Source organism: Zingiber officinale, chromosome 4A (genome assembly GCF_018446385.1).
Source record: "Zingiber officinale cultivar Zhangliang chromosome 4A, Zo_v1.1, whole genome shotgun sequence".
Lineage (NCBI taxonomy): Eukaryota > Viridiplantae > Streptophyta > Magnoliopsida > Zingiberales > Zingiberaceae > Zingiber > Zingiber officinale.
This window is the reverse complement of record NC_055992.1, coordinates 108,389,671-108,404,547: the sequence shown is the minus strand read 5'-3', so window position 1 is coordinate 108,404,547 and position 14,877 is coordinate 108,389,671. Positions and strand designations below refer to the sequence as shown.

Genomic DNA, 14,877 nt, shown 5'->3' with positions numbered 1-14,877 from the left:
AAAAGGAAACTTGGAGCTGCAAAAATCAATAGATTTGTTTGTTTGAAAGGATGGCAATTGAAGACAATATATATATATAAGGGTTACATAATTAAGCCAAACGACGACAGTTGTCACATATGGTAATGCTACTATTTTTAACTAGTCTATTTTTTCCCCTTGGCCGGGGCATTGGCTGCTTCAGCAATATCTCCAGATGGGTTGAGCTCATCCCAAGCCTCAATCCATGTCACCATGGCATCTGCAAGCTTGCTGAAGTAGGGGTCGATCTTCCCAAGCTTTTCCCTCACTTGCTTAGACAATTCAATGTAGCATTTTTGCACAGTGCTGCATTCCTTTGTAAGAACAGCAGTTTGGAAGAAGGGGATGATCTCTTCTTGCCAGAAGATGCCATTGTATTCCTTTTTCAAGTTCACGAACGGGTTGCTTGCTTTGCTGTGCCAGATGTAGGGTAACCCAGTCTTCACTCCAAGTGCCAAGTGATCACAGATTACCTAAACCATCATCGATGGATACTGTTAGATTGTTTCAACGATCAAAGTGTTTCAGTGCGTTGGGAAATTCCAATAGAAAGATTAAGAGGCCACTATATATTATGGTTTCAGAGACTATGCCACAAAGAAGAATAAGAAATGAATTGCACAATAAGGAAGAATGAGTTCGAAGTGAGAGATGAGTCCTCTCTATCTCTTATTTACTTTGATGAACAAAAAGAGAAGATAAATATTTGAAGAGATACATGCCAATTATGAAAAAAAAATGATCCAACCACTTTAATTATATTCATTTAAGGAAAAAAACCATTTTGTCTTTTTTTATATATCCATCTCTCCGATTTACCATTTCTTCGATAAAACAAGGCTTAAGAGAGGAAAAAACTGACCTTGACACACCAACCGGCCCACATATCATCGTAACGCCCAATAGGTTGGCCATCACCCATGAGTCCAAAGTACATAGCAGGGCCAATGAGCTCACGGTCAAATGCCAAGTTCATTCCACACATGGGAAACAATGTTCCCTTGGGTATCGTAAGAACTGCATCAACATACCTGATAAAGAGAGAACATAGTGTTCAACAATAATTTTATTTGGTAGGAAAAAGAAAAAAAAAGAGTTGATACAAAATGGAAGATATCAGCAATGGATACCTTTGGTTCCTCTCACGAGGCTTTACAAGCTGTGTGGGAGCATCATAATCAGGAATGTTAAGCCAAAGGCCATGAGAAACTGCCGTTTTAACACCTTCTCTGAGGCTGAAGGGATATCCACGAACGAAGTCTGCACCTTCACGGTATGGATCATACAAGGTGTTGAAGAAGAAGGGAGTAGATGGGGAAAGAAGATTCTTAACATGCTGTTCCAGTGCATTGATCGCCTTGCCAGAAGGATCTTTAGCAACCTAAAGTAAAATAAGACAAGACAAAATGAAGAATAAAGAACTGAGAGATCTGTTGCAGAAAAATCTGAAAAATTAAAGAAGACTACAGAAGTTACATGGAAAATCCAAATCTAAATGGTTCCCTGCATTCATTAGTAAACCGACAAAAAAAAGGTGAAGTTCTCATCATTAAACAATTGTCTGTGTCTATGAGGCATGCAATGGATGAAAACATAATTACTGTACGAACTATATTAGAAATTTTGTATATGTTGTTTCTTAGATTCAGAAACATAATTTGTAATTATTAGTCAAACATCCTAAATACTGGAAGATCTCAGCCTGAGAATGAAAATGCGAGAATTGACACTGTAGTTTCCGAATGATGAGGCGACATTGAAAGATTATGCGATTACAGAACAAAGTAATAAAAAAATCATGAGCAGACATTATAGAAAAGTGAAAACACATTTTAGATCTAGTAACTGGACAAAGAATTTAGTAGAAAAGAAAAGGTAAAATGGATCAATGGTCCGGATCGCTCACATTACTTTACCATTAGAATCCATATATATTAGATCTGTTTTCTACCATCATAAAAACTTAATGTAATAGTATAAACATAGCACCTCATTCGAGTTTTTTGGATTTCAAATTCAGAAACCTGTCACGGACATGCCTCTACAACAAATTTCGATGATTGCAGTCCAAAAAAAGTCAGATCTGTTAATGTAATTATCAAATTCAAACTTTTGGCGATTTCCAAATTCAAAAAATAAATAAAATGAATAGTTTATCAAATGAAAAAAAAGAACATAGCAAACGACAACCGGAAAGGAAAGCAATTACATAATCTACTTCAAAAATCGAGGCATTTGCTCAGCTGAGCATCCGTCGGCCTCTAAATAACAGCCTTCAAGTGCAGATCTAGAAAAGAAACAACAGTAAAATCGGGAATTAAAATAGGGAAAGGGGTCTTACGAAGCAGTCGTCGTCAATGGTGTAGATGTACTTCTTCTTGGAGACCATGTAGCCGAAGCATCGGCAGGCGGAGTCCTTGAAAGAGATGCAGGAGGCCTTGGGGCCGAGGATGCGGTTGATGTCGTTGCGGTTGTAGAGTTCGTAGTCGAACCCTTCGGGCACCTTGATCGTCTTGCTCGGATCTCCGTCCTGCACGATGATCAGATGGTAGGGCTGGAAGAAGGGCCGCCACATCTCCAGGAATTCCAGGTTCCGGATCGTGGGGATCACGATGTCGAGCTCGTCCTTCAGCAGCGGCGTGATCGGGATCGAAGAAGACGATGATCCCTTGCTCGCCATCGCTCTGCAGCTCGATCGATCGAAGAACAGTCAGCAAAATCGAGAGAAAGGAAAACAAAACTAACAAAAATGCAGTTTTTCTTCTTCTTTCCTCGGTGGAAGACATGGAACTCTCGAGTTTATATAGCCAGAGCGTTCACGGCGGAGTGGACGGACGGAAAATGCCAAGTTACGACTTCAGCTACGAACATAGTGTTTCCAGCAAGTTACGACTCTAGCTACGAAAATAACGTCCGGACCGGGGGAACGGATCTCCATCCAGCATGTTACGACTCAAGTTACGCTTAAATCTCGATATGCAAATTAGTGACAGATCAAATATATTCACCAAGTTAAAATAAGTTTAGCAATTTTAATCTTTTGTACTTAAAATTTAGAGAGATTTAAACAATTGTAAGGCATATTATAATTCGGATCCTCTGTCCTCATTTTTTTTTTTTGTCCTCATTGTTGGTGCAATATTCTCTAGGTCAAGGTTGACCAAGCTTGAGTTTTGATTTGAGTTTCAATGTTTGACAATACAAGACTTCGATGATATGGACAAGTGTAGGTGCAGTTGTTCATTTGGGGAGATTGTTTGGTGCAATTTCCCTTTGATCAGGGTCTGATCAGGTTGATTGAAGAAGAGTCAAGTAGGTCAAGATTGACCAGATACTTGACTGAGAAGTCCTAACTGGGATGTTAGGTAGAAGGAAAATCCTGGTGAGTGAAGCTAGGTGAAAGACCTAGTGAGTGAAGATAGGCAGATAGAAAATCCTAGTGAGTGAAGCTAGGTGAAAGATCTGGTGAGTGAAGCTAGATGAAAAACCTGGTGAGTGAAACTAGGTAGAAGAGAAGTCCTAGTGAGTGAACCTAGGCAGAAGGGAAGTCCTAGTGAGTGAAGCCAGGCACGGGGAAATCCAGATGGGTCAAGGTTGACTAGACATCTGATGAAAGTCCAAGTAGGTCAAAGGAATTGACCGGATACTTGGCACGATGAGGAAAAGTCCAAGTAGGTCAAGGGAGTGACCAGATACTTGGCACGATGGAGAAAAGTCCAAGTGGGTCAAACGAATTGACCAGACACTTGGTGAGAGAGTCCCAGCTGGTCAAGGGTGACCGGATGCTAGGTTTTATTTACCAACAAGTCATGGTTGACTGGATGTTGGTTTAGGGGGCTTTGGACTTGCTTTTGGGCAAAAATCAAGATCTGGATTGATCAGCGGATTGATCCAGCAGATCTGGATTGATCAGCGGATTGATCCAACAGATCTGGATCGATCAGTCGATCGATTGGATCATGCCCAATCGATCAGCTGATCGATCGGGTGAGTCCCCACGAACAGAACCCCTTTGGATCGATCCGTGGATCGATCTAGAGGTCTCAATCGATCAGTGGATCGATTGGGAGCTGCTGTTTGTGCGCGATAAGCCCTGGATCGATCAGCCGATCGATCCAGGCTATTCCAGAAAGCACAGAGGCACTCTGAATCGATCGGTTGATCGATCTAAAGCCTCCCCGATCGATTGGGAGCAATCTAATCGATCGGGATCCGACCGTTGGCGTCATATTTAGCTGCAGGCGAGCGTTTCCTTTAGCAGAACTTCACCGATTCACTTCCGATCCTTACAGCATCTCCACAGCAACTATTTAAGGTTCAGATCGCCAGTTCTTGAAGGATCTTGGAGAGACATCCAAGTCAAGAGGCGAGAACACAACAAGAAGAAAAGCTAGGGTTAGAGTTTTTCATTGCTTATCTTGTAAGATATTTCTTGTATCTGTTTTCCCTTTATTTTCTTCTTGTATAGAGAGATTGTAGGGGTTCTCCGCCTTTGGTAGTTACCATAAAGGAGGGTTATTCATACTGGAGGGTGCGTGCATGTGTGGATCCTTGGACTAGTCACATCTTGTGAGGTGGATACCAAGTAAAATCCATTTGTTAGCGTTGTATGCTTTTGTTTCTTGTATTTCCGCTGCATATCTCTGAAGAAACGAGCAACGTCGACGACGAGCACGCGAAGAGCTATTCACCCCCCCCCTCTTGCTACTTTTCGGTCCCAACACCCGTGTCCCATTACCGATCGGACGGGTCAGATTATATCTCAAGGATGTTTTGCACATCATGAGGATACTGCACACATCTTAAAGATGTCATGATGCATTGAGATGTAATCTGGTCCGTTCGATCGACAGTGAAACATGAGATAGAAAGAAATGGGGACAGAGGATCTGAACTAGACATATTAACCTATTTATTTAGGCTCTTCTTATCTCTAGGTGTTTATTAGTTAATTATAATAAAAAAATTAATCATAAAAATAATCATGTTGTAAAAAATAAATGATGAATTAGATAATATTGAATCTGAGACAATAGATTCTATAAAAATTTATTGATCGTTTAAGGTAAATCAAAAAGTGATTATGATGAATAATTTAGAAAGTTAACATCTTGTGGTTACACGATCTATTTAAAAAAAATTATAAATACATTATAACTAGAAATCCAAAGTATAAATACATGAATGATATCTTAATGCATCCTAATCCGAGGATAATGATACCATAGAAAAGTCCATGATCATGTCATAGAAAAGTCCATGTGGTTCTAATGATTGAACGAAATACCAAGCTCATGCCTTTGTTTTTCTTTCCAGCTAAACCGTCTCTTTCTTTTGCTACCTAACGCTATGGACTTGGTAAAGATTTACAAATAAAATAATAAAAAAAGATAATGATCGATTATTTTATTATCCTTTTATATTATATTTGAGGTTATAATTGGGCCCAGATTGAGTTTCTTGAATCGATCAATATGCTGATGTTGCCGACATTGGCTTTATAAATTTATTTATTTTTAATAATATATTTTTATATAATGTTATATTAACTCAATGAGGTGACGTGTATATATATATATCAATCACCACTATCACACATTTCCCATATAGTTAGTTAATAATAAAGGAAATAGCAACGATGCCTATCCTCGTCGAGAACGCACTTCTTTGTTTGCCGTGCGCAACGAAACAGCCAACTTTAATGTTTTCATATTATTATACACTAAAAAACAATAAATTAAGATTAAAAAAAACAACTCGAGCTCCCATCAAGGATATGATATATATATATCAATCACCACTATCACACATTTCCCATATAGTTAGTTAATAATAAAGGAAATAGCAACGATGCCTATCCTCGTCGAGAACGCACTTCTTTGTTTGCCGTGCGCAACGAAACAGCCATGCATTCTACCAAATTCAACTTTAATGTTTTCATATTATTATACACTAAAAAACAATAAATTAAGATTAAAAAAAACAACTCGAGCTCCCATCAAGGCTTTCATATCGCGCCTAACTAGACAATCATATTACTAATTATATATATATATATATATATATATATATATATATATATATATATATATATATATATATATATATATATATATATTGTAAATATAATTTTTTTTCTTTTTAATTACTGTTTAAAATTTAATATTTAGGATTTGGATTATAACATTTAAGTTAAGAAATTAAAAAAAATTATAAAAAACATATAATGCTCATGATCACCCTAAGATAAAATGTATAAAAGGTAAGAGTGACGTAACTTCATTTTGTTTATTTTTTTAAAAATTCTCAGTTATGCCAATAAAAATTTTATAAAATGAAGTATAAACAAATTTTCAAATCGATTTTTTTTTCACATGTGCACGTTAAATTCCTTAAGGTAATATTGCTCTATATATATATAATAAAATCTTAATTGTTAACATTTTTTGAAACTCAAATTTGAATCAAAAAAAAAATTTTGCAACAAAAATGATCTTCCATAAAATACAATTTTATAGAACTTCGCTTAGCACAAGGACCTTGCATGGGAGGCTCAAGTGAAAATCAAAGAAATTTATAAATTTTATGCAGGTTGCAATTCCAAAAATAGATAAAATATTTTTTAAAATTGAGATTTGATTATATATTATATATGATTACCTTCCATGGGAAAGATACACCTGATCCAACATCTTAGCGTCCCATCTATGGGAGCCTCTTTAGTCTTTGGCCGGGTCCCAATGCCTGCACCTGCAAAGGCAAAGGACAGCAATGCAAGCAGCCATTACTCGTGAGTGACAATTCATGCGAACAGACATTACCTGTGAACTGCTGCAATTCGAGCGAGCGAGCGAGCGAGCAGGTGACGAGAAGAAACGCCGACGGCAATGATGCCGATGACAGACTGCCAATAATGGCACAGGTGGCCTGCGTCCAACTGTGAGCTGCAAATGGAAACAGAGATATTGCCATATAATTAAGAAAGGGCAAGGATGGGAGGGAATTCACCTCCTCGCTCCTGTTTCATTGTCTCTTTTCGCTTCCGTCTTCTTCCTAAGGGTAAACAGCTGCACTCATCAATAGTAAGGTAACACATGAATAATGTGTCCAGAATATACAGAACGTTTATCAGTTTATTAGTCTACCTGCTCATGAAGCCTATAAATTTATGAATGTATTGGCTCAATAAAAAAAACTGCAGAAAACAAAATACATGCCCCAATTGGTAAAGCCACACGACAAATATCATCCTCAATAGGTTACTTCATCAGCAAAATATAAGCCTAAAGGGATCGGCTTGACTTGAACTAATAAAAAGGTGATCGAGGCCAAATTTGTGAGCTGGCTATACAGGAACATTACTGATGCTGCATTTTGATTTTTGACTGCATTTAAACTTTGACAACCTTATCTTCTTTGTCAAGATCTTCCTCATTGCCTTCCTCCTCCTCCTCCTCTTCCTCATCAGTGTGGTCTTCATCATGCTTATCATTGTCACGGAGTCCTGCACTCGCAGCATATTCATCTAGAGTTTTAGCCGGAAATAGATCTCCCTCTCTGCTTCTATCTCCAATTTTAGGAACCGCTGGACTTGTTCCGGGCCTCTTTTTGTCCATCTGTCAGCAAAAAAAAACTTGATTTAGTAGGAAACTATGATAGTCTGTCAAAGAGAAACATTAGATCACTAGGAAGATAAGCATGTTCATCAGCAGAAAGATAAGTTCAAATAATGGAAATCAAACAGTTCAACAATAACAGTCAAACCTTTCCGAGAAAAGAGTGTGCTATATGAGGATTAGACCTAATTTGATACTTGTCAAACCCTAAGCAACCTTTTCATCTTGGGTTGACACTAGCATTGACAGTCTTTAGTTTTCTAGAAAAATAGCTATGAAAGCCTTCGAACACTCACATTTTCCATCAAGTATAAGCATCAATTGCCTCTAAGATCTATTTATTCCACCATATGATTGCTAGAGATGTTCACCATGAGCATCAACAGCCTTCTCATTTATTCCTAATATGGTTGCTAGTTATAAAACGAGAAAAATGCCCTTGACTGAAGGACTACAGTTTGAACCTGCCGGTACTCTACTTTTGGCCAACGTACTTGATCTGCATAGAAAAGGTACTTTTATAATTCCACATGGACTTATCTTATTGGCACAACAAACCAGGAAGTGCATTCTTGTTGACACCATCTTAAGATGACTCATTTATGGGACGAGGTGAAAGGAGCCCATTTTGTGAATTAACACAAGGCACAGATAGAGTATGTATGTACGTAATTATGAAAATCAAGTCCTTACAGCACGAAGAAGTGTCCTTCTATCTCTTTCCCGGGCATTTTGAATGGCCTGCAAAATATGACAATATCCAATCAATTCAAAACTCAATAACAAGTGTTTTACCCAACCATCTCATTTAACTAAAAGCACCTCCTCAAGTGCCTTGCGCTCAGACTCCAACTCAGAAACGTCCCTACAAATTCATGGCTCCAAACATAAAGGTTTGTTTTACAAGTGAAAGCTCTAAAAAAAAAAAAGCAAGTAGCCGGACCGTAATGAAAATTATGGTGGTCATTGTCCACAAAATAAATAAATAAATAATAATAATAAAAACAGACCTTCCAACAATATCATCAGTGCGACAGCAACACTTTGCGCATATACCATGATCCTTTGAGCATGCTGCACAAAGTTCAATCAGTCATAATTGAACTAGTTCAGCAGAAAATCGAAGGCAAACGAAGATTAAAAAGGATGAATGCCATGCGTACAGGAGCAAATATTATGGTAAGCCTGCCGAACTGATCGTTTCCCACACTTCTGGCTATCGAACCACCATAAAGGAGCTCAATAAATCACACGTAAAAGAAAATCCACAATTTAGTTATAGAAAAAATACCATTTGGCAGGCTCCAATATAGGTTTATACTTTCCGTATCTATAAAAAGAGTAAATTTTATCAACAAAGAAGCAGTTTCATGAAAGAAAAGGAACTAAAAGGATGTTTTTTCCAAGGTAAAACCCCACATAAACCCTAGTGGCGTAAAAAGAAAAAAAAAATCACAGCTGAGGAAAATAAAGAGAAGACAAAGGCGACCTTCGTTTCCAATCGATTTGCTCTTTGCACCGTGGGCAAACTCCGCTTATGGAAGAGAAAGGTCGGAGCTTTCCCCCTAGTTCCTGCCACATGAATCTCGATGAAACGGTTCCGAGATATGAACATCAAGGAAAGATAAAAAGTAGGATACCGATTCGTTGATCTTGCAGCCGGCGTTGGGCTTCCATGCGTATTTGTTCTGGTGCTTGGGAGGCCCCTGACGCTTGGACGACGACATGCTCGATCTGCCGCCCCTCCCTCAGCTCCACCCGCCGTCCTCGAGAAAGCCTAGAAACAACCTGGCGCTACAACTACTAAGATGCTCTAAAGTTTGAGCTTAACAATTCGGCTCAATTAAGCCCCAAATTGAAAGCCCATTTACAGGCTAAATTCAGAGTGGCAATTTTTTTTCTTCTATTTTGGAAGGCCTATTTACCACAAAAAAATCAATATAAAAAAAATTCTACTCATACTCTAATAAAATTTAGATATATCAAATTTTTAATATACTATCAATGCCATACTATTTAAATTAAAATTCCGATATCAATAAATCCAATACTACTAAAATTTTTAATATATTTATTTTGATACGTGCAATTTATATTAAATTCTTGATATATTTTTTCACATATAATTTATCTGTTTAATCCTTTGACTCGGATATCGTAAAACACAAGACTAATCCGATTTAGTTAACTAGTGTAACTAGTGGGGATTTTAACTCATTCATCTTCCACCTCCAACCAATTAAATGATTTAAGCAGTTCACAAGTCCTAAAACGAACAATTTTTTTAAATAGATACAGTTTCTACACAGTTTATAAGTATATTTGACTGCAATTCAACGAGAAAAAGAGACCAACTAAACGCAAGAATAGGGACAAAATTACTCTTTAGGATGTAGCTAGTTCTTCCAAAACCATGAACTGACAAAAAGCTGCTTCATGATTCATCAGACAAGATAACAAGATGCCACTTCATGACTCATCAGACAAGATAACAAGATGCCACTTCATGATTCATCAGACAAGATAACATAAGATGCCACTTCATGGTTCAGATTGTTAGGTTACAAGATTGGTTCATAAATCATAAGAAAGAAATTAAATCTTACAAATAACTATAGTAGTATGACGATATACTTCGATTTTTTGTGAGGCATGCATCAACATGAGAGAAAGCATAAATAAGAAATAATTAATTGTGCATACTCAAAGAATGTCCTAGACATATTGATGGCCCAACATAATCATACAACCAGATAACTTTAAGTACAATCTGGAACAACTGAAAGTCATAGCATGACAATAATCCTGCAACAGACATGCAAGAAAACCAGCATATGCGAACAGATAAATAACCAAATAACCTATAAAACATGAGGATTCAGTGATCCAATACATTCTGAAGATTGTGGGTATAGTTGTTAGCAACACAAAATCAATGATTTCTAATATACAATTCAAACTTCAGATGAATCAAATAGTAAAACAATCATAGCGATATGTTTCAATTCAAATTGTATTCAAAACAATTTGATATAAATAGTATCTAATATGGAGCATCAAGCCAAGAACATGAAAAATTGCTTCAACCCTTTCATCAGAATCTATTGGGCGCCATTAGCCTTGCCCACTGTCACAATGAAATCCCATCGTCCCATTCTTGGCAGACTTTTCATTTCAATACATTACTAACACCTGACAGTTTTGCAAGAAAAGATAATGTGGAACTATCTTCCTGTGTATGCATGCTCATCAAAATTGGAAGATCTGCATCACATATTATGCAAAACTCATCTAAGGTCTTTATGAATCTTACTAGAACAAAAAGTAGGGTATGCCAGCAAGGACCATTATGGTGCTACATTACTGCAATAATAAATTATGTTATAAATTAGAGAAGAGACAGAATGAGAATAAAATCTCCGAATCATGCAAGTAATGGATCAAGTCAATAAGGCTAAAAGTCTTGCAGCGGCTTTGACAAACTATTGAAATAGCAAATAGAGCCAGATAACCAGTCGAACAGGAATACAGTTTATGAAGACATGGATTAACAATGAAATCCTAAAATTACAAGTCAATCACTTCCTTTAGACTAGTGATAGAATGCAGACATAAAATAATACATAGCAAGAAACTAAAAGGAAAAAAGAACTAGAATATAGATTGATTGGTAAGGAGCAACTTGTCACACTATCCATGTCACACATTCAACTAATGTATATCAAATACAACAAGTTTAAAGGTCTTTTCATCATATTCTTGTATTTTCATGTTAATTATGAATTACAGGAGAGTTGCATTGCTTATTCTTTTCCTGCTTCAGGAAAAAGAAGCATATTAATAATCATAAAATTGTTGTCTACTGACACTTTCATTATAATAGCACAATCACATATAAGGTTGGATGTTTTCACGGTAGCAAAAAGGACACAAAAATATTGTTATTATTATCACATAAAGATGCCTAACTAATATGAATGTCTCTCATAGGCATGTATTATTATATCCACAATGTGTACTTATCAAATCTGTATTTAACTAACATCTCCAACACTTCTCATCAATGGAAGATATTAAAGTATTAAATGTTCATTCTAAAATGAAATTAAAAAAAAAAAACGTCATATAGACGATGGATATAGGAGCCTACACAGGTTGAGTCTTGGGAAAAATCCAACACAAGTGGGATTGATTCAGAGCACCAAAATTTATAAAAACACCAAACTCAGTTTTCTCAATCTGGGTCGGTCCAAGTATCATATTGTATTGGGATTCAGATTTTTTTTAATGTTTTCCAATTTTGGCTTTGCAAGGTCAAGTTTTTCCCAATAACTTGTGCTTTTCAAACTTTAAGTTTCTTAGTTTTCCAGAGTTTATTTTTTGGGGGGATTTTAGGATCATTAAAATTACATGTCTTGATAAATAAATAAATATATATATATATATATATATAGAGAGAGAGAGAGAGAGAGAGAGAGAGAGGGGTTTATGATTAATATTAAATATCAAAACTGGTTTGGGTTGAAAATATGCCTAAGCTTTTATACTGAAACACAAAAAACCAACCAAACCCAAAAATTCAACATATCTCATCCACAAAACCAGATCAGAGATCAAAAAAGAATCCAAATTTTCAAGTCAGCTCACTTCAGTACAGTTTCTAGGATTCAGATGGATATGTCAGTTCTTTTGGGCACTCTTAAATGGAGATATCATTGGAATAACAAAAACTGGTGGAAAAAAACATCATTTTACTTTTACATTAAGATAAAACATACCAAAAGATGAAATTACTGCTTCAAAACTGGAATGTTGTAGAAATATTTGAAATCTAGATACAAATTTGTGGCTACTGAATTCTATTAAATAGTTTGGTAAAAGCCTAGAAGTTAAGAATAAAATTATTAACCTATAGATGGGTTTTCTTTAAACCAACTGGATCATAGGTTTGATTTATTGAATCAGACATCAATTGATTGAACAAACAAAAAATGAAAGAAAAAAAATCATTGGGTACACCGTGGTAAAAATTTTCATTCAATTCCTAAAAAGAGAAACAAAAATGTGATGAAGAGTGAAATGAAAAGAACCTACAGATGATTAGTGCTACATACCTAATATTTCTGAACCAATTTGACCCACACAAACAAAAAAGTTCAAATTCCCACCAGATGTGATGTGCTGGGAAATTCTGTTTACATTTTGGCACCGCAAATCCATCTACAAGTACTTTAAAGCTGAGCAAGATCATGTGGTTTCTCCATAGCTTCTCTTAGTATCATTTCTGCTCTCTTCTTCTTGTCATCCTTTTCTTCATCCCTGAAAGGCAATGTATCCTTTCTAGTAGTCATAGCAGATAATGAAGATGCTATAGACTTCTTTTCAGCGCCAATCTTGAAATGCACAGTAGGCCTGCTTGTAAGGAGTAATTTTTTCTCGGATGAATCCAAGTCAAGAGAGTCAGACTTCACTGCCTCAGCGATTGGAGGCAAAGTTTCGACTGCTGACAATTTCTTGCCTTCATCCATTTCACGTGGAATAGCAACTTCAGATACTTCCTTCTCAGTGTATGTTAAAGGTGGGGCTAGAAAAGGGTTGCTAGTACTAGCAACCACTTGTTTATCCTTCCTGGCATCATCGCCATTGATAGGTTGAAACCCAGCTGCAGCATTGGAAGCAAGTCGTTGCTGTAACCCTAACAATGACATCTCGGTCTTCCTCCGCTGATTTTCCTGTTCGATTTTTTCTACTTTGTTATCACTGGCCCTTTTGTTCCAAACTGGCGTGTGAACATAGGTATGAGGCTCTGGAAGCCTCGGAAGCCAATCTGGAATGTGTTTTCCCGCTGGCTCCAAACCAACATGAGTGAAGCTCGGTGAAGACTTGGGCAACCGAGAAATAGGAAATTTGGGAATGGGCTTAGCAAATGGAACCTCATCAACTGAATTGACGTACTGGGTAATCTCTCGAGTGACACCCGAACCAACAAAGCAACGATGTATATCGGATGCGCCAGGAAAACCCAACGGCGCACTCAAATCCTCTAAGCTCTGGATGATGTCGGACACATTGCAGTCTGTCCTCCCAGCTAAATTAGCATAAAACCTCGCACTTTCGCCTAAATCATAGATGTATCGGACCACTACCTCGGAGAAAGCATCAACAGAAGAGAGATTGCATCCGTGGAAACCAGTCGACTCACAAATCTGAGCTACGGCAACCTTGGCCACAGCACGACCAAACTCGTCACCCGCAGATGGCTGATCCTTCTTCGACCTGATCTCACGATCCCTTTCACTCTCCCTGCCACCATCGCTCATGTTCAACTGATCATATCTTCACGGCAAGAAACAATGGCTTCAGAAATGGATTCCGAAAGATGACACTGTCGAAAAACTTAGATTTCAGTAGCATTTGAACCAACACCCGAGGTGGAGCCACTGGGAATTGACGCAGCAGCTGGTGCGCTCGCTTACGGCCACTGAGATTCCAAATTGTATTCCTCAAAAAATCCCAGCCGCATTCGCCCACGAAAAAAACTCAAACGGAGCAAGGCAAGATCTAGGGTTTCACGACAAGAAGAATCGAGAAGGACAGAGCACGAAGCAGGCAGGAAGGTAGCGCTTGTGGAAGCTCAAATCGAAGATAGAACTGGAAACTAAAACAAAAATAAACCCGCCCGATAAACCCTAAACAAAATTCGAAAGCGGGGCTGAGAGGGAGAGAGATCGAGAGCGAAACGACGAGGGGAGAGGTGTCATGTGGTTTATTTGTAGAGGAGCAGGGTGCGAAATCTGGGTGCGAGGAGAGGGGCGTGATCGAGGACAGGACACGTGAAGTGCAAGTGACTACTGGAAAGGACGTCGATGACAAGGCGTTTCGGCGCTCCTGCGGAGCAGCAGACCGAAGATGCGAGCGGCCGCATGTCGGCCCATAGATAATAGATTGTTGAGCTTTTTGATTTATCTCCGTTCGAAATTTTTGATCGAAACGATGATTACCAAAATTAATTACGTAAATTGGATATATAATACCAATTAATTCTTTTTAAAAAAAAAAAAAAAATAGAGGAACGAAGGCTTAGATTCAATTCTATATAAAGTATGCACATAACTGTCTAACTGATACAATTATATATAACTTTGTGTGTTCTGTCTCTCCCCTGGTTTTTGGAGATCAAATCTACCGTTCATACTCACTACGTGGACGGCGGGATGTTTTGATGGCTTATTTTAACAAG

General features: G+C 37.5%; 4 protein-coding genes across 7 annotated transcripts; all 4 read right to left on the bottom strand.

The window, feature by feature from the left end:
- LOC121970516 (UDP-arabinopyranose mutase 1-like) lies at window positions 1-2,819 on the bottom strand. The gene is made up of 4 exons (XM_042521286.1): window positions 2,363-2,819; window positions 1,152-1,402; window positions 884-1,052; window positions 1-494 (listed from the first exon to the last, which is right to left on the bottom strand). Exons 1-4 carry the CDS (start codon window positions 2,699-2,701, stop codon window positions 147-149), a joined length of 1,107 nt encoding a protein of 368 aa, XP_042377220.1. The 5' UTR covers window positions 2,702-2,819; the 3' UTR covers window positions 1-146.
- Window positions 2,820-6,203: 3,384 nt separating this feature from the next.
- LOC121970513 lies at window positions 6,204-7,149 on the bottom strand. 2 transcript variants are annotated; one of them, XM_042521279.1, is made up of 3 exons: window positions 7,030-7,149; window positions 6,843-6,965; window positions 6,204-6,771 (listed from the first exon to the last, which is right to left on the bottom strand). In XM_042521279.1, the coding sequence occupies exons 1-3, from the start codon at window positions 7,115-7,117 to the stop codon at window positions 6,668-6,670; spliced, it is 315 nt and encodes a 104-aa protein (XP_042377213.1). In that variant the 5' UTR covers window positions 7,118-7,149; the 3' UTR covers window positions 6,204-6,667. The 2 variants fall into 2 exon arrangements, with proteins under 2 accessions (XP_042377213.1, XP_042377214.1); XM_042521280.1 differs by having other exon boundaries at window positions 6,843-6,948; window positions 7,030-7,117.
- A 37-nt stretch (window positions 7,150-7,186) lies between these two features.
- Window positions 7,187-9,471, bottom strand: LOC121970512. Of its 2 annotated transcripts, none has more exons than XM_042521276.1 (8): window positions 9,278-9,471; window positions 9,127-9,209; window positions 8,929-8,967; window positions 8,801-8,853; window positions 8,648-8,711; window positions 8,460-8,502; window positions 8,331-8,378; window positions 7,187-7,637 (listed from the first exon to the last, which is right to left on the bottom strand). In XM_042521276.1, exons 1-8 carry the CDS (start codon window positions 9,362-9,364, stop codon window positions 7,413-7,415), a joined length of 642 nt encoding a protein of 213 aa, XP_042377210.1. In that variant the 5' UTR covers window positions 9,365-9,471; the 3' UTR covers window positions 7,187-7,412. The 2 variants fall into 2 exon arrangements, with proteins under 2 accessions (XP_042377210.1, XP_042377211.1); XM_042521277.1 differs by having other exon boundaries at window positions 9,127-9,202; window positions 9,278-9,467.
- A 1,163-nt stretch (window positions 9,472-10,634) lies between these two features.
- LOC121970510 (transcription initiation factor TFIID subunit 8-like) lies at window positions 10,635-14,386 on the bottom strand. Of its 2 annotated transcripts, none has more exons than XM_042521275.1 (2): window positions 12,752-14,386; window positions 10,635-11,000 (listed from the first exon to the last, which is right to left on the bottom strand). In XM_042521275.1, exon 1 carries the CDS (start codon window positions 13,955-13,957, stop codon window positions 12,869-12,871), a length of 1,089 nt encoding a protein of 362 aa, XP_042377209.1. In that variant the 5' UTR covers window positions 13,958-14,386; the 3' UTR covers window positions 10,635-11,000; window positions 12,752-12,868. The 2 variants fall into 2 exon arrangements, with proteins under 2 accessions (XP_042377209.1, XP_042377208.1); XM_042521274.1 differs by having other exon boundaries at window positions 10,635-10,901.
- Window positions 14,387-14,877: the final 491 nt, after the last annotated feature.